Consider the following 22,655-nt stretch of genomic DNA (forward strand, 5'->3'; position numbering starts at 1 on the left):
AAAGTCGATAAAAAGTTCATTAAATACAAAATATGATGTTAAACAAGCAGTTTTAAAAAGTGATTGATTTTGCGCCGTGAAAAAAGTGCGGGGCAAGACGGGTCACCTTTTAAGTAATTCACATTTTCTCAACGAAAAACGTCAAAATATAAGATTTGTTCCGCATTCATATATATGGTAAGTGGGGGCAGGATGGGTCACCTAAGAAATGGATCCCTATAACTTTCTGAATATAAATCGCATTTCACGGTATTCTACCACGACTCTCAGATACACTAGTCAGCTATGATATAAGAGTATAAAAAGGATATAAAGTTTGAAACCTGCGTCTTGACAAACAATTTTCAAAACATGACCCATCTTGCCCCACCTCATTTTAACGGGGGCAAGATGGGTCAGCTATAAGAAAACTTGATTTTCCTCCAACCAAAAATACTATATCTTCTAGTTTTTCTCTATACATCTAAGCTTCATAGACGTACAGATTACATGAAGAAAGTGTTGAAACATATCGGTAGATTATTCTCAGAACTAGAAGATTTTTGTTCGGGTAGCCATAAACGGACTTTGAAAACCTATGTTTTTGAAGGAAAATTTAAAAAATATGTTCTCAAATTTTCAGTGCTCTCATCGCTTCGATAATGTAGGTCTCAGAATAGCCTTTCCATGAAAAATAAAACATTTTCAAAAACTTTGCAAACATACCGAAAAATTAGGGTGACCCATCTTGTCCCGTCTACACAATACATGTAGTTATATGGAATGTATAGCATAAGGAGTATAACGAAAAAATATTTTATTTTTTTTTTCTGTGCGAGGAACGTATAGAATTTTCAAAACAATATACCACTTTTTTGTGTATCCCCGTCGTTCATCTGGGAAAATTATTGAAAGATTCAAAACTTATATTGTGCGATTGAAAATGGTACTGACCCATCTTGCCCCCTGACCCATCTTGCCCCCACATACCATACATACTCCATATCCATACTGAGTAAACAAGAGCTACTAGTAAACATTTTATAAATTAATTTGGAATATAAAAAAACTTTACGATTTGAGTGGTCCTAAGGCGACTTGAAAATCGATGTTTTCACTAAAAAAAATATCATAATTTTATGTTATAATTTTAAGCATTCATTCCGCTTGATTGAAGTCAATTATGAGATAGTCTTGTAATAAAAAATAAATAACTTTTGAATGTTCCAAAAATACGTTCAAAATTTAAGGTGACCCATCTTGCCCCGCGGTCGTTTATATGGAGATTATATGGAATGTATCAAATAAGAAAAATTGCCAAAAACCATTTTATTTTTTATTTCCAATGGGAGTGAGTAATTTTTCAATCAATGCCCCAAACTTTTGTATATTCATGCTGGTCATCTAACAAAATTATTAACATAATCAAAACATGAGTAATGCGCTCGAAAATGGCACTGACCCATCTTGCCCCGCCCCATCCTAATGTATATGTTTGAATATCGATCGAGTAGAACGCCCACTGATAGTGGCCTGACAAGATGTATTTCAATAAAGACAACTGTTGAGAAAGATTTGAGTTTGATGAAACTGGCAACACGGTTCAGTGCCTAAGCAGAAAGTAAACTGTTGTGGTAAGAGGCGGATGTAGTGCGAGTAAAGATAGCAAAATGTAAGAGAGTTTTGAGTGTTAATTAGTTTGTATTATAATAAATGATGTACAGTGTATCAAACAATTGTCCGTACAGCAATGTTTTGGTCAAAATAATTTTACATTCAATTGATCATAACTTTTTTTATACATCAATCGAATACGCTGAAATTTTGATCAATCATGCACCATATATCAAAGCTCCATTCGTAAAATTTTGAGCGAGATCGCATAAGTTTTCTGAAAGTTATTGAACTTTTAGTAAAACTTATAACATTTTTGAACACATTTTCAAATAATTTTATCTCAATATGTACTCGATGAAACTTTTTCTATTTTTTCTGCGATACAGCTTATACCTAAGGTTCTCATATGCAGCTTCGTTTGAGGTTTTATATTCACTACAAAAAATATGAAAAATCTGTATATGTTCAGAGTGTCATTAGTAAATTTATGCAATTCAGTATCATAATATCTATTTAATACAACCCATTTCAGTATCATAATGACCTACTTTTTCGAATCGGTTTATTATGCAACTGAAATGAGTTGCATCATGAAAAATAGTTGCATAATGTTCATAATGCAACTCATTTGAGTTGCATTATGAACATTATGCAACTCAAATGAGTTGCATTATGAAAAAAAATCATTGCATAAAATTTTGTATGGAACTCGTTGCAAAAATCGATTTTTTCAGCACTCTTCGTATTTATCCAACGAGGCTTGCCGACTCGTGCTGAAAAAATCAACTTTTTGCAACTCGTTACATAAATAACTATTATCATACTTTGATCAATAAAAGTGCCAAGTGTTTTCAACGTTTTTAAATTCTCTTAATGTAATATTTTTATACAGGACCTACTGAACTACATATGAAGAGTAGGTCCTATGTATTTTCCGTTCAGTTAATGCACTTTTATTGGTGGAAAACGTTTGGCAGATTATATGTGCAAAATATGGTAATACAGGTCGGACTCGATTATCCGGGGGTTCAATTAACCGGGGGCCCGATTATCCGGGGCTCGATTATCCGGGAAAAATGGCTCGATTATCCGGGGAAAAGTTTGTTTTTGCTTTGTTTACAAATTTTTAGGTTACAATATGTCAACAAATGTGATGAACCTCAAATACAACACATGTAAGTAGGATTTAGCCCATTTAAAAATGTTTTTATTTTTTCACATTTTTCAGCTAAAATTTCATTTTCAAAAAACATGGTTGTAATAATACTAGACGTTTAGTTTAGGCACTACAACGTTATGTATGTTAGCTTCTATGTTTAACGAACAGTTTTTGATTGAAGAACATCAAAAATAAAAGAAAAGAAGCATGGCTCGATTATCCGGGTGATTCGATTATCCGGGGTGAAATAATTTTGGAGTCACCCGGATAATCGAGTCCGACCTGTATTTTAAATATCGCCAACTACATAAGCACATTTTTCATAATTTTTGTAGTTAATATAAAACCTCAAAAATAGCAGCATATGAAAGCCTTAGGTATCAGCTGTAACACAAAAAAAAATGAAAAAGGTTCATCGAGTACATACTGAGATATAATGTTTTAAAAATGTGTGCAAAAATCTTATAAGTTTTTCTACAACAAGTTCTACAACTTTCAGAAAACTTATTCGATCTCGCTCAAAATTTTACCAATGGATTTTTAATATATGATTCATGATTGGTCAAAATTTCAGCGTTTTTGATTAACGTATAAAAAGGTTATAAACATTTGAATGAAAAATTATTTTGGCCAAAAAAATGCTGTACGGACAATTGTTTGATACACTGTATTTCCAGCATTGAAGCTGCTCCACCACAAAGCTGCTTTCAATTTTTGTCTATTCGTGCCGAAGAAAGTCCACCCCGCAACAACAACCTTTCTCTTAAGCGTGAACAAGTTATCTAAAATGGTTTTAACCTTAGTAATACCACACATTTTACAACAGGCTATGGGCCCAGTGGTTAACTGGTTCTGAGGAACCAGCAGTAGAAAACAATAGATCAGTGGTTAAATTATCCACCACACCGAGAAGGACGAACATCGTTGGACAATGCCGCTGGACGATACTACCCGGACATGTGCACGAGCACGAGCCGTAGCCATAGCAGAGCTGAGGAAAGATTTCAGCAATGTATTCAGTCAGCAGCAGTGGATTGCGGGATGGTCTTTACGAGAGAAGAAATCTCGATCGAATCTTTCAGATGCCCATATAGGATTCTTCTAATGAAAATAAACAACCTCAGTTTTGATTTATCCTTAAGCTTTTATTTCATCTTCAATCAATTTACTCAATATAACTGGTATTTACATGCCCCATGAAGCTCATGGCGCCACTATAAAGGGGTTCCAATTCCCCCCGGAGCAGAGGATTATCATCCTCCGCGTAATATTGAAGTTATCTTTCCATGTATGTATAGGTTCTTAAACACTTACTGATATTACCTAGCAAATAACCACATAATTACCTAGATACTAGATTTACCTAACCGGTTTATTCCTCTGCTTCTGTACCACCATCAATGTTCCTCTCTGGGTATTCATTAAAAGCCTTAATTCTAATTTGTCACGAAATTATAGCTCTAAATGTGTTCAAGGAAGTGGTGGGTGGAGATGAACAAATCAAACTTGCAACTATCATTTCCGGATGAGTGTGTAGTTAAAAAATAAAACGTAATCTAGGGCATACAAACAAAATGTAACACAAGCACACACCACAATTATGTTGTTTGTTAGCTCTTACGGGGTAGAATTAAAACAATGGCGAATATCTGCGCCACTAACGACACTCTTGGATAGATCAACGAAAAGTGAATTGTACCTATCACGTTGTTGTTGTTTGCTGTGTGTCGTTTGATTAATTTTGTACATAATTTTGTTTTGAAGGAGAGTTCCATTTCATGCTAAGTACAATTATACATTATTATTTTGAGTTTTGTTTTTCTTTTATGAAATGTGCATTATTATCTAAGGGATAGGAGGTTTCAATTTAGATTCCGACTCGTGCATGTCTGAATGATAGCAGGGTTTGGGCCTTTTTTGAATTTGGTACAGTTTGTTCCGTTATTTTTTTGGATGATCATTCCAAATTGATGTTATAATTATTCTGTTGTGTGCATTGAATTCATATCTTTATGTTATAGGCAACTGGATTGATCGTGAAGGGAAACGCTTCATGAGCTTTTGACTGGATGTCTGAATGTAATAGTCCCACATTTTGTTTACACATCTATTGATAAGGGCAATTGTATCTGCTCAATCTGATTTGACGGTTCGAAGAGTTTCTGTACGAATAAATCCCTGACTCGTACTAAACAAATGCGTTGGAATTAGGCATCGTAGCAGCAAGGGATGTGTTGGGCCTGATTACGAGTGTCACTTCACGGTGAAATCGAAAAAGTGACACCGGTAATAAGGACGGTGAAAGTGATTCCCATTTGATTAACCCACAACTTTTTCACCGTGGATTCGCAATGTGTCACCGTGAACGATTTTCACCGTGTAGTGACACTCATAATAAGGGCCGTTGAACAGGGTCCATGGTGCTAACGATTAGTGATAACCATACAATCTACAAGAACTGTTTTGGGCGATATGCAGAAGCGCGTGATCACAATTCTTCAACGTGCACAGCCCGAACTCAAAGCACTGATGATGACAGATGTGCTCATTCTGCGAATGGAGTGACGAGACGCAGCTCGATTTGTGTTATATCGAGGTGAGAAATTTTGACTCGAATTAGATAACTCTCCATTTGAGTTAAACGGTGAGTCACCTCATTCAAGTCGAGTTGCGTCGAACGATGCCCAGGTCCCGATGTCAAAATCATCATAGTAGATATGAACCCTCAGTTAAAGCGATAGATAGATAGATAGATAGATAGAGGAGGAATTCAGACCGACGATTGGAAAGTTCAGCGCCCACTAGCTGACGAATGAAAGCGACCTACGACACATCAATTTCGCCACATCCAAAAACATGGCCGTTCGTAGCATTTTTTTTCCAACACAGTCTTGGAGATCATCACAGCAGATTGAATCGCAAATCGACTACGTTCTGATTAATGAACGGTACTCCTCCGATTCGGAAAAGTTAGCCACATATCGTCACAGGTTACTAGTCCGAAACTGGGAGATTGAACTGAGCAGCTATAGAAGAAGTTGAAGGAAGCGGGTAATTCGCTCTATTCTATCACTAGACACGTGAAATTATAGTGTGAGGACTTCCGAGCGATCACCATTCTGCATGCTGCCTATCAAGTATTAGCCCTTCCGGCCCCTGACCTCCAACAGATTGTAGAGGAGATTGACCGGTTGAAAAACAGTGCCAAAGAAATGCCGCGAATACAACGTGCCCACATTTCACTTGTTCATTGATCTTAAATCGTCGTATGACACAATCGATCGAGATCAGCTATAGCAGCTGTAGCAGATTATGCACCGTATTCGATTCTCGGATAAACTGACACGATTGATTAAAGCGACGATGAATCGAGTGATGTGCGTAGTTCGAGTATGAGGGACACTCTCGAGTTCCTTGCAATCTCTCAGAGGATTACGGCAAGGTGATGGGCTTTCGTGTTTGAGCGGGAATAAACACGAGTGGTACGATTTTCACGAAGTCCGTTCAGCTACTTGGTTCCGCCGATCATGTTGACATATCTCGTAAGTTTGAGACAAGGGCGGAAACGTGCATCCGACTAAAGGATTAAGCTAGGCGAATTGGCATAATCATTAATGTGTCGAAGACAAAGTAGTACATGATGGCAAAAGGCTCTAGGGAGGATCTCTATCGACGACCGTCGACAACGACATCAGCAGAAGAAATGCCGCATTGTGACATTTACTTTGGTCTCCGCAGAACTCCCCTTGGAGTTTTCGAACGGAAAGTGCTGCGTATCATCTACGGCGGAGTGCAGATGGAAGACGGGACTTGAGAAAGCGAATGAACTACGAGCTGCATCAGCTGCTAAGAGAACCAACAGTCGTCCCCCCCCGTCAAAATCGGGAGTACGGTGGGAGGGTCACTTCATCAGGATGTCGGATAGCAGTTCGACTAAAATGGCTCTCGAGAAGTCATCCGAACGATACAAGAAGACGTGGTGAGCAGCGAGTGGAGGACGATCTGACCGAGTCGAATGGAGACGACTCCTACGTACAGCAGAGGTCACTCAGGCCTTAGTCTGACTCCGAGGCGGCGGAAGTACTATCCCAGGCAGTTCATCTTCCGTCGTCTATGAACTATGCGCACCGTCGTCAAATAAGTTCGTAGGAAGTTATTAAGCCGTCGATAACGGTCAGATCTTTATCGTATTAAAGATTTTTCAGAATTGGCGTGAATATCGGATCCCCCTGTTGATCGATTTCAAGTCGGCATGTGACAAAATCGACCGCACAGAGCAATGAAACATGATGCACGAGAACCACTCTTGCAAGATTGATAAAAAAACAACAATGGACGATGTTCAAAACTGCGTTAAGATTTCCGGCGACCACTCCAGTTCGTTCGAACCCGATGGGGATTGACGATAGGGTGATGGACTTTCGTGCCTGCTGTTCAACATTGCGCAAGCTACAGGATGTCATACTGAGAGCCGGCTGTAGCAGCTAGGGTACGCTTTTCAACTGATCCAGTCAATTTGTTTGTTTCGTTGACGACATGGATAGGGAAGTGGAACCAACTCGGCAGGCGTCCTATTTTGGGAACTTTTCTGCTATAACTCAACCAATTCTGAACCAATAGGAGGCAATCAGTGAAGTACTAGATTGAAAGTAGTGAGCTGGATTTTTGTATGGTGAGATGATCGATTCTCCATTTCTGCAATGAAATGGTGCAAACAGCGTGGGTTATATGATTTCTTGTCTAATTTGTTGCTGTTTGAGCAAAAGCTTGGGTAACTGTGTTGTTGAAGTTGCAAGAAATAAATAATACAACAACACAGTTATCCAAACTTTTGCTCAATCAGCATCAAATTAGGCAAGAAATCATATAACCCACATTGTTTGTACCATTTTATTGCAGAAATGGAGAATCGATCATCTCACCATACAAAAATCCACCTCACTACTTTCAATCTAGTACTTCACTGATTGCCTCCTATTGGCACAATTTCTGGAACGCGACGGGATACGTACAGTATCTAGTCGTGTACAAAATGTCAAGTCAATTGGTTTAGAATTGACTGAGTTATAGCGAAGAGTGCCCAAGTGGTTCGCTACCCTATCATCGGCAGATCATTTGGAACGGTGACAAAGCTGTACACCCGCCTGAAACGCGAAGCAGCAAAGGCCGGTCAGGTGGCCAATGTATCGAAAACGAATTACATGCAGGAAGGTGAACCGAACGACCCAGGATAAGCCTTAAACACGGAAACGTTTAATATTTCGAGTGAGCTATTGGCACATTGAAAGAAGCACGACACTAGACAACGGACTAGCATGCAACGCCCAGCGGCACAGCCGAAAAATCCTGACAGCTGCGGTAGGAATCGAACCCGCGCTCCTCAACACGATGCGACTAAATGCTTGGTGACACTAGTCGCACGTCCACGAAGCGTTAGTAGCAGTTTTAGGAATATGCCTAACTCGGTTCCTTGCAAACGACTGACTGGTTTTATCAAGATAATGTGTCGACTTATCTCCAATCACGTCTCTCTGGGCTCGCATTTCTATCAAATAGAGCTCACAGATAATAGCAATCGTTGTAGCTGTGGTGCCGGTTATCAAGATATCAACCATGTTTTGTGGGAAAGCCCCGAATACCGTATTGACAGATCCGATTTATGTATATCTCTCGGAGACCGGGGAAACCAGAAAAGGAAGACATTAAAGATGTGTTGGGTGAACTTGATCTTGAGGACATGAATCTTGTGTACGACTTTTTGAAACAAGCTGAAGTCTTCGTTTGATACCCCGTCCTGTTGTTCCACTTGTTCGCCTCGTATCCCTTCGAAAATAGTTTGTTTGTATCGTTACAGATTGTCGTTTGTCTACTACGCTAGTCTTGACCAGCAGCAATACGCCACACCATGCTGTCAAGTGTCAACAAAAAGCTCCCTTCATCATCTTTCTTGCTCGAATATTATTGTTTCCCTTCAACTCGACCAAACTGTAAGCATTACGGTTCCCCAAAACTAACACAGTCAATAAGATCAAAATGTGAAATTGTAAACACAAGTTTCATATGAATTCGACACCGTTATGTCTGTTGGCGCATGAGCCTAAAATAAACGTTGGAAATGAGACTTGGACAATGCTCGAAGAGGACCTACAAGCAAGCAATTCGAGTGTTAAGGGCGAGCTTTAGTAGTGTGCGGGAGGACAATGTATGACGCCAAAGAATGAATCACGAGCTCCCTGCGCTCTACGCTAAACCCGGCATCCAGAAGGTTGCCAAAGCCCGAATGATATGGTAGGCAGGACAAGTTACAAAAAGCTCTCAGTAAACCTTCCGCATCTTGCGTGATTGGCCGTCTTCGCCAGTACCACGCTAATGCTGAGTACAAAAAGCGAGATACAATAACAGCGTACAAAAAGCGAAATACAATAACGCGATCACTGGAGGGTAAATAACTGTGGATAAAAAGGCTGAGAATCAACCTTTTGTCCCAATTGGGACGTTGCGCCAAGAAGAAGAAGATACATAGCAGGGTTTCAACGTTCGATTCCATAAGCCACTGATTTCCGTGTGGTCCCTGCCATACCACGGTCAAGTAACTCGATAACAATTATATATTATGTCTTCAATCCCTATAAACCGTTATACACGGAGAAACGTTCCACTATAGACATTCAGTTGCCTAATTACCTAACAGATAACCTAAAACGAAATCAAACACATAATCACTGCCGTAGCAGCGAAGTAACGTCATCTCGGACAGCTGCTATCCGACCCAACGAGCAGATTGTCACGAACTGAGAAAGACTTGGCTGCTCTTGCTGTGGCTGTTGCTGTTGTACCTGCACATGTGACTTACCACTACTAGGAGAGGTGGTGACCGCTAATAGTGATTATTTTATGAATGGATTCACCAGCTGGGTCGTATCGTGATGGTGATATGGATTCCAGGTGTTGGTACTGGCTGGTGCCGTGGCCTGCTGTTGGGTTTGCTGCTGTTGTTGTTGTTGCTGTTGCTGCTGTTGTTGTTGAGTGGTTTGCTGTTGCTGCTGCTGGGGAGTTTGGGCTTGCGTTTGCTGTACTTGGGCCAACTGCGATGGCGGTGGCTTCTGATCGACCATCTCGCCGTCGGATTGGTTGCCACCGGTGTTGATCGAATGGATCGACGAGTAGTGCCGCTTCAGATAGAGCTCTGAGTTGAAGTGCTTCTGGCAGATGGGACAGCAGACCGCCGTTGGGTTGTGGATTAGTCGCATGTGTTGCCGCAGGTTGGACACGTTGGAGTACAACCGGGAGCACACCGGACAGCAGCGAGGCGTCAGGCAGTTGGTTTTGTCGTCTGTTGAACGATTCGAGCGGTTGCCGCCGGATTTGGGCTTGAACTTGCCTCCGGTCGGTTGCTCGGAGTTTACGGAGATGTTGTCGAGCGATTTGTCCATCCAGCTGCTGTCTTCTTCGGATTTGTACTCATGTTGAACATGCTGCTGTTGTTGTTGCTGCGGTTGTTGCTGGTGTCCCGAACTGCCTGGTTGCGTTTGGGTTTGCGTGAAACCAGCTAAGAGAATGATCGATTGGAATGTACATGAAATGACAAATTGAAATTGCGTTCCCAAGGGGCTTTTTGCTTCAACAGCACTTACCTGCATTAATCTGGACCATGTGGGTAATGTTGTTCCGGGAGTTGCTCTTTTCCGTGTAATTGTCCATACTGCAGTAGGTCGGCGACTGGTGGTTGGTGCTTTCCGTTTCCAAGTACTCGACCATCTCCACCTTGGGTTCTACATTGGATCCTGAAATGGGTTAGATAACGTTTGAAACGTTTCCGAGTTGTTGAACCAACCGGGCAATTCATCTTACCATTGTCCTGGCCGCCCACTGACGGGATCTGGGTATCGACGGTTTTCATCCGTTTGATGTTCAGCCCGACCGTGGTATGTGTGAGTTCACCCGGCTCCGGGCGCTTGCGACAGAATTCCTCCAGTAGGACGTTCTCCACCACGGTGGTTTCCTTTTCCTCTTTACGCAGGGGAACATGCTGGTTTGCGGGAGGGATCACCATGTCAGCCTGCGTATTTGATAGAGCCTAGTGTTGGTTGAGATTGGAATGTGATAAGAGTTCAACTGAACGAATCGTTGTGGGTGTAGCTTAGTATTAGATTAGTTACCATCATTTCCATTGATTGAAAGTGGGCAAGTAAATGATTAGTATACAACTGGATAAATTAAGAGACCGTTTTCAAAAACAATAGTAGTGTAGCCTGGGTACTGTTGTTCTTTTGACTTCAGTTAGATTAAAGAGGTACGCCCCGAGCGTCTCTTCACCAAGGAGGCTCATACAGCGTCTGTTCTACCATCCAGCGGCTGTGTATAGCTATACCGGCCAGTCAATGAGGCATGCTCTCTATGTAGCTTGAGATCCTAGGACTGAGCATATTAGCAGAGAATTGTGATCAGAATCAGAACAATGTTACGCGCCAACCGATGCTGCCGAACGAGCGTTTACGACATGCGTGTAGTGCAGAAATGTCAAACAAATCTTTTACGCGTAACACTGCAGATTTTTGATGAAAGCTTGTGGTTTCGCGAAGAATTCGCATATTTATCCGGATGATTATTCGGTAAGCAAGTTGAATCCAGAATAATCTGGATATTTGTACTTTAGCAACAAGAGAGCTCACAAATTAAGCAGACACTTCTGGCAAGCCTACGACTCCGAGAAGAGATTGCAAATTTTGGGTGGACGCGGACGAATCTGGGAGTTACTTTGGATTTCTAAAAAAAATCCATCAGGGATTCTGGAACTCGTTAAGAGCGACGTCTTAAAATACCTTCCGGAATTTCTCAAAAGATTCCTTCTATGCTGAAAGTTTTCTCAGTATTCAACAATCCTCTTAGAAGTTTTTCCGGGATTCTTCTTGAATTACTTTCTGCAATTATTTCCGCTGTTCCAGCCGGAATTTTTTCCCAAGTTCTTCCCGTGATTTCTCCCCTGGCCAAGTTCGGTATTAAAGTGAAGGAGTTTCATTTTGATTATTGTAATGTAGTGTTCTTTAGTGAAACATATCACCTTTTTAACACTTTAATGCGCCTCCAACGGTTCATCACGAACCGGCTGCTGCAGATGGAGTATGGCTGGTCATATGCATCAGACATGCTCGATAAACATGGAGGATCCGCCAGGGCTCATTAGAGTCTATTCCCAAGCAATAGTTCAAAGTCGGTTGGATTTAAGAAGGTTTTGATGATCGTTACAAATCCTAATAAAAGTATTGTAGGATTTGTGACAGGTTTTGGAACCTTTTACTTCAAAATGTTGTTTGAGCTCTATTTCCCACGTTTCTCGGTTGATTTTGATTAGTAATTTATTGATGTCATAGTTGCTTTTTCGAATTTTTACAATGTTAGTTGATCATATTTTCTTTAAATAAAGCAATTAAAATCGACCGAAGAACTAATAGTGAGAAGGAGATTTGCAGCACTTAATTGTGCTGATAGATTCGAAGCTAACGTGCGAACATTTGAACGCATTGTTGACGTCAATGCGTTCGACGTGACATTTTGAACAAAAACTGACTGCTTTTATTAACTGAACAACGTTACTTGTGTATGACTAGGTTGACATTTCTAGGCTACACTTGAGAAAATGACATGGTTTATCTAGGCAGGACCGATAGGACAATTGAACGAATTTGAATATTTTTCATAGTATTTGTAGTGGGATGCATACATAATAGACAAGCAATCTTTATTACCGTCAAATGGGGTAACTTGCAACACTTTTCGACTTTGAAGCAATACCATTGAAAATCTTAACATTTGAAACATACTGTAAAGCATCGTGTACACTAATTACCACGAGTAGAATACTATGCAGGACTTTAATTACTAAAATACGTTGCTACCTAATCAGGAAGAGCGAAATACATGCTTGTTGCAAGTTAGCCCGTCTGTGGGGTAACTTGCAACACATGACGTGAAGCTAAGTCAGCTATCATTAAAGTACACTAGCATTCTAATTCTTGGTCATATTATAAGTTTTTGATGTAATGCATGGAAAATGCTTTGAAAAGATGTACACTAGCCAACTCAAAAACATTTTTTCATTGAAGGCTTGGTAGTTATTCTAAGCGAGAGTATATCTTTTCACAGCAGGTCTGAGTCCGTCAAATATGAAATATAAATGGATATCATGACTCAGTACTAGTTAAAAAGTGTCAACAATGCTTAATGTAATTTGTTGAAAAGGTAAAGTGAGTAATCTTTAGGTAATTTTTAGTTTAAAATGATATTTGGCTACATCAGTTAAAATAATATGAATGGGTGCTCAAATTCATCTTTATAAATATAAAATCCTTCAATTTGGGCATTCTATTGAAATAATTTACTCCATCTAGGTTCAGAATAGATGTTGGTGATTATTTACGAACGTTCATAAACTCAATTAAACTTTCATCGAGGTGAAACATGAATAAAATTTCAAAATATGAAAGTCTCTAACAATGTTTGGAAGTCACGCACAAAAAAAATGTAATATTGAGTCGACATTTGAAAATGAGCATGTTACGTAATTAATCAATGACCCATTTTGATTATTTCTATCCGAAATATCGTGAAATGAAAATAAATTATAGAAATTTTTGTTAATTTCAACTGTTGCAAGTTACCCCATAGTGGTTGTCGAACATGATAATGATTTTTTACATTACTTAGTCGATAAGTTTATCAAACTTTTATCGTTTAGTCAAGCTCACTATTAGATACCCTAACTGCAAGGATGGTCATCAGACTGATCGCACTTACCATAGGAGAGAGGTAAAGCACGATTTTCATACTTGTTTTTATGGCATAAAATGAGCAAACCGTTTTAACAGTGTAGCTAAACAAAAAGCAAAGAAACAAAACTGATTTTTTCATTAAAACAATCTTTGGTACACATAATTTCGATAACCGAAATGGTGGAGCATACCAGTTTTCATTATTATGCGAAAATAGTTCACATTTATTGTATGCCATCGTGTTGCAAGTTACACCGCTGTTGCAAGTAACCCCGTTTGACGGTATTTCAATATTTTATTGCAATCAACTGATCAACTTGGCGTATTTTTGTTTATCTCTTAAATGGTATTATGACACCAACATAAAAATATCAGAAGTTTAGTTAAATGTTTCTGTGGGTTTTAGACCGATGATAATTTAAGGACACAAGAGATGAACACAGAGAAAACGATTCGCGAAATCAAGAAAACAGTTTGACCCAGGATTGACTATATTTCAACATACGTTCGATTGATTCGATAAAAAAACAAACATATGACAACTGACTTAACGAGGAGTAATATATATTGAACGGAACCATACCACAAAACCAAACAAGAAGACAAACACAAACCGTGTGACCATAACACTACATAGGCAAATCCTGACTGACTGACCAATTGAAAAATTTCCAACCTTCTACCGTAACTTTCTGAGTCAGTAGGCAACTGTGTCTTAATGGATATCATTTTTCGCGTACGGCTGGCAAACTGCTTCTGAAAGATTACGTATTCTTTTCTATCTTCGGGTCTAGTGTAGAGGTTTCAACTCTATGAGCGCTTGCACGCTGACGTCATCACTGTCTCCTTCTCTTTCTTTCCTTCGGCGTCGGTCCATAAAGCCGTCCTTGCCCTCAAAAAAAATTTGAGGGCAATGTTTACAAATCGTATGAGAATTCGATGAGGTTATGTTTTTGGTGCAAGCCTCTATTCGGAGTGCAGCTAGAAACCTAGCAAAAAAAAAAAAAAAGTTCTTCCCGTGATTTCTCCCAGAGATTTTCGAACGATTGGAGAAGTTATTCCTAGGATCTCCACTAAAGTTCCTCCCAGGATGTTTCATGTATTTTTCATTAGCTTATCCCGGAATTTCTTCCAGAGGTTTTTTGAGGAATCGTTCATTGGATCCCTAACGGGATTACTCCCGGAATTTTTCCTGAAATATTGCTCAAAGGTTCTCGCCTTCACGCAAAACTTGATGTACACAGTGCAACGAGTAATTTTCACGCAGCGACCGAAAAGACAATAGAATTTTCACGCAAATTTGTGTAACACCGGATCAGCACATTTTTTGTGTTGATCCAGTCGTACACAAATATGAGTGAAAACTCCTTTGTCTTTTGGCTCGCTGCGTGAAAGTTACCCGTGGGCCGTGCGCTATGTTGTTTCTTTCAAGGGTGTTGAGATTTCATTCGGAGTATCTCCCAAAATTTATCTTTGAAGATTCCTTCCAGTATTGCTCCCTGGATGTCTCTCAGAGTAAATATTTCAAAACTCATCTTAGACTTTCTCCAAAGGTCTACAGGAGTTCCTGCGGTTTTCCAGGTTATTTCTCGTACAGTCAGGTTTTTTTTTTAATTGTTTCCAAGACGTGTTGCAATGATCATCCGGACATTTCTCACAGCAATTTTTCCAAGTTTACTACCAGTGTTCAAAATTTCAACGAGTTTTAGATGCACTTCATGGGCATTCCAGGCAGATTTAACCCTTTGAAAACGGGTGAGTCATTGGCACTTCGCTGACGCGTTAAACAGCGGCAAGGTTGGCGAAAAAAGTCGTCCCGAAAGGGCTTCGTGGTCGTGCGGCTAGTGTCACCAAGCATTTAGTCGCATCGTGCCAGAAGCGCGGGTTCGATTCCCGCCGCAGCTGTCAGGAAAAGTTTTCAGCTGTGCCACTGGGCGTTGCATGCTAGTCCGTTGTCTAGTGTCGTGCTTCCTTCAAAGAGCGAATAGCTCACTGGAAGTACTAAACGTGTCCGTGTCTTTTAAAGGATTAAAGGGAGTTGAGATCTGTTTCATAGAGTTTGAAACCTTTTCAGAGGCGTTTCAAGAAGTTTAAAGGGCATCCAACGTCATACCTGAAACCCCCTGAAACGTTAAAAAACATCTGAAACCCACTCCGTCCTAAATCTTCTCGCAATCCCCTGAAACCCCTGAATCCTCCTGAGACTCCCTAAAACACTGATACTCCATGGAATTTCCTGAAACTTCCTTGAAATGCCCTAAAATCTTTAGGAATCCTCTGAAACCAGTGGCGATTCCCTAACCTCAAATCTACCTGTTCAACGAACGTAAATTCTTGAATTTTCTCATCAAATTAGTTTGTAATTTGTAGAAAATGATGAAAATAGTCGTTTTCGTCCATTTTCAATTTGATTTTAATCATGAATTCTCCGCAAATGCAAGTTTTAGGGTCGTTGAACAGGTAAAAAGTGAGGTTACGAGACGCCACTGTCTGAAACTCCCTGCAACATCCTATGACCCACCGATTTCCCCCTGAGCCACCTTGAGATCCACTGACAGGCCCCTGATACCCCCTCAGATACCCATCAGACCATCTGAGACCCCTAAAACTCCCTGAGACCAGACCTGTGCGCCGCTACCGACGACACTTTTTGTCCCACGCCGACGCCGACCGAGGTACCGGCGGCACGCCATACGCCGCTGTTTGACTGCAATACATAGTTGATTTCTCATGATCATCGATTTTCTCATCTGTAAATGTAACACGATCATTAGCGAAAGAGAAAATCGATGATTTGGATTCGGTTCCTTTCGCAGTTATGGACGCTAGTCAAAACCAGTCTCTAGCAGATTAGTATGAGATTGTCCAAAAACGGATCGTATATTGGAAACAATAAATCTAAGATAATATTCATGAAACGAATTCAATAATTAAAGTTATGATTTTGGAATTAAGAACAACGTTCTAACACTTGAAAGTCTGGGCATTGGAACTTTGGTCTGTCTATTTTTTGTCTGAAGAAATTCAAATGGAATTTCAGGGTGTCCTTTCAAACGCGAAACTCTTAGAAATTTTATTTATTTTTTCATTAGATTTCATTCATTATTCATCATTCACATCTCTCCAGAAGTTTTTTTTCTGAGATTCTTTCAGAACGATTCAGTAATGTCTCCAGGAGATCTACCAGGAATTCTTTCAGAAAATTCTTCAAGGGTGCCTACAGAAGTTTCATCATTGATATTTTTTCAGAAGATCTTTCTGGAAGATCTCGACAGATGTACCTTCAGAAAAAAATCTAGGAGTTCTTTCAGAAATTCTTTTAGTACGAATCAGGGATGCCTAGAGATATATCAGAGATTCATCCAGAAGATCTTTTCCTTCAGATATTCCCATAGGAAGTCCTTCAGAGATAAGTCTGAGAGTTCCTTCAGGGATCCCTTATGAAATTCCTTCAGGAATTCCTACAGGAGTTTCTTTAGGAACTAGTCCAGGAGTTTCCTCAGAGATTCCTCCAGGAGATCCTTCAGAAATTCTAACAAGGGATATCTCCTGACGTTCTGTAGGGATCGCTCAAGGAGATCCTTCAGAGATCACTTCAGGAGTTTCATCAAGGGTTCCTACAGGAATTCCTTCTAGTATCTCTCCTGGAATTTATTCAAGAAACCCTCCTGAAACTCCTTCGGGGATTCCTCTTGGAAATACTTCGAGATGCCTCATGAAAATTTTCCAGAGATTTTTACAGGAGTTCTTTCAAGAATTGCTTCAGAAGTTTCTTCGATGATCTCCAGGAGCTCGTTCAGGGATCTCCCTAATAGAATCAGGAGGAATCAGGGATACCTCCAGGTGATTATAAGGAATTTCTTCACCCTTCAGAAGTTTCCTAAGCTATTTCAACAAGAGTTCGCTCAGGTATCCTTCCAGAAGTCCCTTCAGAGATTCTTTCAGGAGGATTCATAAATGACTCCTGGAGATCCAAAAAGAATTCCGTAAGAAATTGCTTCAGAAATTCCTGCAGGAGGGCTTTAGGAATTAGTCTAGGAGTTCCTGCAGGGATTCCTTTTAAAGTTTCTTAAAAAAATCCTATAGGAGTTCCTTCAGAGATTCATCCACTGAGAAAACTGATCTTAAGAAGGTCATAAGTCTGTCTTATGAAAAGTTTTGACTTCCATAAGAAATTCCTATGATATCATTCCATAAGACATCTTATGAAATATTTTTGCGCAATATAAATAAAAATCGCAACCTGGAATCGCACCAGGGGCGTCGAGATCGGAGAACACGTGCTTTACTCACGCGCCCATCGACGCTTCGGAAGTTGGGGTGGTTAGCTTCCAATAAAAAGTTTGGGTTTTCTGGAATAACGTTTTACAAGATATCTTATGATTTTCCTAAGAGCTTTCTTATGAGATTTTTCATAAGACCGCTCCAATGAATTTCCTTAGATTTTTTTGCCTTAGTATTCTGAATATATTCAGAGAATCCTTCAGCAATTCCTTCAGAAATCTCTTATAGAAGAATACTTGCAGGAGAATCCAGGGAATCCGCCTGAAGTTTATTCAGGGATTCCTAAATAAGAGTTTTTTTTCTCTAAGATTCCTTCATGACATCTTTAGGGGAGAAGTTTCTTAAGGGATTCTTCCAGGAGTTCTACCAGGGAACGCTCCTGGTGTTCTTTCAAATTGTAGATTTAGATTGAGATTTTTCCAGGAGGACTCACGGATGCCTTCCGGAGTTACATCAGAGATTTCTCCAGAAGCTTATTCAGAAATTCCTACAGAAGTTTCTTCGGGAAATCTTGTAGGAGTTCCTTCAATAATTTCCTTAGGATTATAATCTGGCATTTCTCTAGGATATTCTTGAGGGATCTTTATTGGAGTTTGTACAAGTGAGTGTAACTCCAGGATTTCCTTCTGAAATTCCTCCAAGATTTTTTTCCCCTATCCGGAAGAAGATTCCCTTTGGGAGATTCCGCAGAAAATCCTTCGAGGATTCCGCCTGAAAATCCTTCGGAGATTCCTACCGGAATTCTTTCGGTGTTTCGCCATGGAATTCCTGCAGAGATTTTTCCTGTATTTTCTCCGGATATTTCTCCTGGACTTCCTTAAGGAGTTCCCCCTGGGATTCCTGCAGGGGATTCTCCTGTAACTACTTCGGGGATTTCTCCTGGAATTAATCCGAAGATTCTTCTTAGACTTCCTTCAGAGATTTCTTCTAGAATTCCTTCGAGGATTCCTCCTGGAACTCCTTCGGGGATTCCTCCTTGAATTCTTTCTGGAATTCCTCCTTGAATTATTTCTGGAATTCTTTTTGGAGTTCCTTTGGGGATTCCTTCTTTAGTTCCTTCGGGGAAACTGCTGGAATTCCTTCGGAGGTTCCTCCTGGAATTCTATCGGGGATTTCTTCTGGACTTCCTTCGAGAATTCCTCCTGAAATATCTTCGGGCATTCCTCCTGAAATTTTAACGGGAATGCCTCCTGGAATTTCTTCGGAGATTTCTCCTGGATTTCCTTCGGAGTTTCCTCTTGGAATTCCTTTGGTCATTCCTCTGGATGTTTTGTTGATTTCTCATAGAATTCCTTTGAGGATTCTTTCTCCTTTGGGAATTCCCTCCTTTGAGACAGCATTGCCGGCCAAAAATATCCCTCACGCCGCCGCCGAGCAAAATATAGTCGGCGCACAGGTCTACCTGAGACTAGCTTTGAAACCCTCGATACCCCATTGAAACTGGAACCCTTAGAAATGCTTCTAGATATCTCTTGGATGCATCTGAGATCTCCTTAAATGCCCTGCAACCCTCTGAAACACCCAAAAACGCTGTAATTACCTTCAACGTCCTCAAACTGAAACCTTGACATTTCTTAAAAATACTTGAAAACCCGTAAAGCCCATAACCTGCTTGACACTTTCCTGAAAACTTATATGAAAGTCCTCTGGAACCCCTGAGCGCCTTAAAAGCTTATGGGCGTGTTCAAACAAACTTTTGAAAGTTTCATAACCACTGAAACCCTTTTTAAACCTTCCGAATCCCCTTGAAACCCATGAAAAAAACCTGTTTGCGACCCTCTATTGCTCTTTCTTAGGACTCCCTAGAAGTCTGCAAACTTTTAAGAGAAAGTTCCAGAGGAACTACTGCGGAAATCTGTCGAGAAACTCTAATTACCTAAAGGATAGTCGGAAGAACTCGGAAAATAAATGCTTCAGAAGTATCGCAAAAAGCGGGGAAACTGTTGGAAAGTTCTCCGGAAAAAGCACAAATAATATAAATCTCCGAAGGAATTTTAGGAAAATGTTTATAGGCTTTAAGGAGAAATCTCCCGAGAAACTCTGAAAGATATCCCGGGAAGAGCTAGCAGGAATCCTAGTACAAATCCCAAGAAAAACTCTCAGAAATTCCGGAAAGAATTCTGGGAGCAAATCGAAAAAACCTTTGAATGGTGTCTCGGGAGAAAATCCAACAAACCTCCAGGGATTATAAAAACTGCTAGAGAAATCGCTGGAAGAAGTCAGTAAGAAACTGGCGTAAGAATTCAAAGAAGAAATTGCGGTTGAAACCCAAGGGGAAATTTCGTAAGGAATTCACGGAATACTCCGGGACAGAAGTTCGGGAGAAATCCTCAGAGGAATTACGGAACACATTGATACAATTTCCATGCATATGCCTAAACAAATCACATGTTTTCTTCAAAGTTTACTAGTTTCCATCGAATTAGTCAAGATAATTACGGAAACATCCGTTTTATACGAATTTGTTAATATTCTACCCTAATTCCCAAATTTCGGTGAAATTTTCATCGGAATCCCGTCTTTACTACACCACCAGTAGCAACCTAAAGCTTGTTGTTACTCAAAACTTGTAGTGAACACTGCTTTCATTCACACAAAACGCTTTGTTTGTAGTATGTTCGAAAGTAGTAAGGTAGTAAATTCGTTTTTATCCATACGAACATGTTCCACAAGTAGTAGGTATTTAAATACTACCAAAAATGTAGTAAACTCAAGTTTACTACTTTTTATCCATACGACCCAATTTGTTTTTCGTTGTCAACCTCGACCCTTCATAACTTGAATAGAAATACAAAGGGCTCGGGGGAGGAATTACCGCGTCACTCCGAATTCCTATCAACGGTGATGAAATCGAGGCGGCTGAAGAATTCGCGTACTTGGCCTCACTGGAGAAACGCCGACAACGACACCAGCAGAGAAATTCAGAGACGCATTGTGGCAGGACTCCGCAGAACTCTACGATCGAACAAAGTTCGCTGTCACACGAAGAGAACACTCAGACTTTAGTCTGACTGGTAAGAAAAAAGGGATTAGATACGGCAGCAATAGTATTGCAAATATTAAATAGTGACTGTGTTGGAATCCTTATACTTTATCCCATCCCAATGCAGAAATAACACCACGCACGAATTTAAAGCGTACCATCCAGCAGTAGGGTCCCCTAATACAAACGATAGACTTACATTATTCTCCTTGCTCAGCCCACGAATCTGCAAACCCTCCGCCGTTTTGATGAAATCCTTCAGATTTTCATTGGTGATGTGCACCTCGCCCAGATACATGTACTCCAGAATCGCCTTCAGCACGTCGTACTTGACATCGTTCATGAAGAACACCGGATGCGGAGACGGATTTTTCTGAAAGCAAACTCCCGACAGTCAAGCCGACGTCCCGGAAAACGCATCCAACGCAATCCTTACCTTCAGCAGATCCTTAAAAAACGGACTGCACGCAAACAGCACCAGCTTGTGGGCGGTCAGCTTCTTTCCCTCGCATGCAAACGTGATGTCCACCAGGTCGTCCTCCTCCCGGAGCTTCTCGAACTGGGTGCTCACGTTCTTCTGGAAGTTGTTCCACTTGAGGTAGAACAGCTCGTCGCTGCTGCTGACGAACGATTTGTCCACCAGCCCCGTAGACATCTTGCCGCCGGATTGTGTGGATCCGTGCCCCCCGAACACCAATCCGCGAGAATCCGAAACTCTTGTTTTGACCGATTGGTTGAAGGCGGAGAGAAAACTCAGCAGAACTGCCGCGAATGTTCGATAATCACACAATTTTTACAACCAGCCGATCGCGCACCAGTTGGTAATCAATTTTATGCCCGAAAACTACAATTCGATCACTGGTAAAGCCAACATTTTCCTTCCAAAAGGTTGCAAACCATTAAAAGAGGTAATTATTTTTCACAGTAAAAAATGACAATAACTATTATGGCCTGCCAAAGCATCTCTCGCATCGCATCGGCTCGGGGATGTGAGTCGGCTTTGAACGCACTGTTAATGACAGGTCTTGTCATTAACAGTGCGTTCAATGTCGACGTTGAGAAAGTGCGTTCAAACTCGTGGAAAGGGGGACGACACATCATCCGCAGAGGTTTATTTTGATGTTTCTCTTTTTCTTTGCGTAACGCCCCAACTGGGGCAGTCTGATTTTCAGCTTGGCGTATGAGAGCTTCCACAGGTGTTGTGAAGTTTTTCTGCCAATCACCACCCGAATAACACGGTATCATACGATTCTGATACAGTTTATCGTTTTCCGATTATTCGTGGTATCATTTTATGGATGATAAATCAATGATACTGTGAATCATATTAGTGATAACATGTATCATATTTGGGGTTTCAACGATAGACCGAATGGGTTGTTAAGTATCGTTACCATTCAAAAATGAGCTTTTCCACGAACAAAAAAACTTCTCAAATCATTCACATTATAATCACTTTATCGTTAACTTTATGATACATTGAATAATATAAACAAGCTTGAAATATTTCGTAATTCTGCATTACCGATTATAAAAAAGCACACCCCTGCGGAATCATTCTGTTTTACCAACTGTCAAAGTTCGTGACGTAATCCGTTCTGTTTGTTTTGGTGCTAAAGTTTTTTTTTTTCACACCGTAGAGAATTGAACTGCAGTTGAGTGGTGATCGGTATTCGGCTGGTTTCCTGTATCCTCGCGCAGTGCTTGCCCGTGAGACCACATCGACGTAGTGCTCGCGGTTGGCAAGAAATCCATTTTGTTAAATTAGCTGATAAGGATAAGCTGCGAGAGGAACAGTCATAGAATGCCGCTGCAGGATGTGGAAGGTAAGTTGGATTTGGCAAATGCATATCCACAGCTTACT

General features: G+C 40.5%; 1 protein-coding gene across 2 annotated transcripts; it reads right to left on the reverse strand.

The window, feature by feature from the left end:
• Positions 1 to 7,678: 7,678 nt before the first annotated feature.
• On the reverse strand, positions 7,679 to 21,778 carry LOC109405473 (myb-like protein AA). Of its 2 annotated transcripts, none has more exons than XM_019678560.3 (5): positions 21,228 to 21,778; positions 20,991 to 21,164; positions 10,607 to 10,814; positions 10,390 to 10,539; positions 7,679 to 10,304 (listed from the first exon to the last, which is right to left on the reverse strand). In XM_019678560.3, exons 1-5 carry the CDS (start codon positions 21,444 to 21,446, stop codon positions 9,643 to 9,645), a joined length of 1,413 nt encoding a protein of 470 aa, XP_019534105.3. In that variant the 5' UTR covers positions 21,447 to 21,778; the 3' UTR covers positions 7,679 to 9,642. The 2 variants fall into 2 exon arrangements, with proteins under 2 accessions (XP_019534105.3, XP_019534104.3); XM_019678559.3 differs by having other exon boundaries at positions 7,681 to 10,304; positions 10,607 to 10,832; positions 21,228 to 21,777.
• Positions 21,779 to 22,655: the final 877 nt, after the last annotated feature.

Source organism: Aedes albopictus, chromosome 1 (assembly GCF_035046485.1).
Source record: "Aedes albopictus strain Foshan chromosome 1, AalbF5, whole genome shotgun sequence".
NCBI classification, from domain to species: Eukaryota; Metazoa; Arthropoda; class Insecta; order Diptera; family Culicidae; genus Aedes; species Aedes albopictus.

What these genes read in the sequence shown, in the direction of transcription:
- LOC109405473 (XM_019678559.3), bottom strand. Translation starts at nt 21,446, where the DNA reads ATGTCTACGGGGCTGGTGGACAAATCGTTCGTCAGCAGCAGCGACGAG. An exon ending in GGCTGAGCAAGGAGAATAAT is followed by an intron (nt 10,833 to 20,990) that starts GTAAGTCTATCG and finishes AACCAACACTAG; the next exon opens with GCTCTATCAAATACGCAGGC. An exon ending in AGTGGGCGGCCAGGACAATG is followed by an intron (nt 10,540 to 10,606) that starts GTAAGATGAATT and finishes AACCCATTTCAG; the next exon opens with GATCCAATGTAGAACCCAAG.